This window comes from Musca vetustissima, unplaced genomic scaffold (assembly GCF_032173495.1).
Source record: "Musca vetustissima isolate MV318-11 ecotype Yass unplaced genomic scaffold, APGP_CSIRO_Mvet_v1 utg8408, whole genome shotgun sequence".
Classification (NCBI taxonomy): Eukaryota; Metazoa; Arthropoda; class Insecta; order Diptera; family Muscidae; genus Musca; species Musca vetustissima.
Genome location: NW_026875034.1, coordinates 121,920 through 123,774, shown reverse-complemented (window position 1 = coordinate 123,774; position 1,855 = coordinate 121,920). Strand labels below are relative to the sequence as shown.

Below are 1,855 nucleotides of genomic sequence, written 5' to 3'. Positions count from 1 at the left end.
AACTTTTTCTTTGTTAAAATCCGCCACAAAAATCGCCTTGTTGTAATATCCTTCACAATATCCTCCCTGGGCCTTTTTCCTCGGTAAGAAATTATCCTGGGCCCATAACCAATGTTAGAAATAAATGCAGCCGGCAGGTGTGTTTTGTTCAGTTCAAACGTTTATTACAAAAGGTACAGAAAATAATGTGATACAAACACAAAACACAATATGAAAGCCTACTAGGTGTAAATATTTGGTTTGGCTACAAAGTGTATTCTCTGCAGGTATATTTTCAACATTATTTATTCTTATCCGACACTTTAGTCCACCTCAATTTTCCGGAATGAACCACACAGACCAAACATACTATCAAAATCCATGGGATTGCCGGGACGCAAATTTTCATCGACACCATATTGAGAATTTTCCTTAAAATAGTCACGATATTCATCCCAAACTTTGTGGTAGTCGGCAGCAGCCTGGGCCAATGAGCCATTTTCACCACCATATTCCGCCGGCATATATTTTTGGGGAACCAATTCCCATAATTTGTGCAGAGAGTCCTTGTTATAAATATGGATCTAAGAACAAAAAAAAAATTAATTTAAAAATTGACTCAAAAAACTCCATTCGCCTCTCTCACCCTCTTCCTTAGTTTCTCCGACACCAAAGGTAAAATAATTTTAAAAAATTGTTCCGCCACTGCGGAAACATTAAAGAAACACCATGCCTTAATACGCAATGGTAAAGCCTTTTCAAAATATGCCACCTGCCGCTTTATGATACTAGGGGTGAATTGTAGAAAATGTCCTGCAGAACCACCGAAATCCGCTACATAAAACAGACCATTAATGCAGGTTGGTGGATCATTCAACAGCATTATTTGATGCATAATATTGCAGGGTCGCATAACATCTTCGATTTTATATTTTTCAATATCAAATTTCATGCGAAAGAATACCATACGTGGTCCGGAGTCATGCAGTAGCTTGGGTAGGGGTAGAAATATTCTGAAATAAATTTTAAAATTAAAAAAAAATAAATAAAGACATTCCTCCGCTCGCAACACTTACCCCTCATTGTGCACTTCGCGAAATCGTGGATTATCCAAATCGTCACAGGTAAATAATTCAGGATATTTTGAGGTTATGGTATAGAAAAAATCCAATTTTTCCTTGGCCCTTTCCAGGCTGTATTTACAGCCTCGCAGGTATTGTATCAGCCATTGGTCATCGGTACGTGCTTTCAAGTGAGGCTGCTGCGATATCCATGTCTTCAGGGCCAATAAATCTTCGGGAATTCTTGATGGAACCTCTCCCAATTCTTCGATGGCTACCTTTTGCAAATCCTCACTAAGAGGTTGAATATTGGGAAGAGAAGCAGGAATCATTTTAAACTAACCTCTAACGCATCTGGCGAACAACTGAACCAAATAAAGTTCTAAGAAATAAAAAAAATAAATAATTTGTCTACGTTTCGTTTGGAAGTTCCATCAAAATTCTAAACAGCTAAGTAAACACCGCGACGCTATGCCATCATATTTTACGAACATTTCAATGAACTTCAATTTGCATTAGAAAAAATGTGTTTCAGAAGGTCGTAATTTAAGAAATGTTGTGCAAAAAAATATGCAAGACTTGGTAGCAGATCCATATTTTATTTAGTACGGACAGTCGGTATTGGAGGATCGGAAGAGAACATTTTTTTTAAATATTTTTTCAAGACTCACAGCAAGGCGTGGATTTTTTAAAGAACATTTTTGAGGGCCTCTACAAGGCGTGGATTTTTTAAAGAATATTTTTTGAGGGCCTCTACAAGGCGTGGATTTTTTAAAGAATATTTTTGAGGGCCTCTACAAGGCGTGGATTTTTTA

The 1,855-nt window shown here is 37.1% G+C and overlaps 1 protein-coding gene across 1 annotated transcript; it reads right to left on the bottom strand.

Annotated features, from left to right (window-relative positions):
- Positions 1 to 302: 302 nt before the first annotated feature.
- LOC133337542 (retinol-binding protein pinta-like) lies at positions 303 to 1,372 on the bottom strand. Its single transcript, XM_061545761.1, has 3 exons — positions 1,056 to 1,372; positions 626 to 992; positions 303 to 563 (listed from the first exon to the last, which is right to left on the bottom strand). Exons 1-3 carry the CDS (start codon positions 1,370 to 1,372, stop codon positions 303 to 305), a joined length of 945 nt encoding a protein of 314 aa, XP_061401745.1.
- Between the last annotated feature and the right edge of the window lie 483 nt (positions 1,373 to 1,855).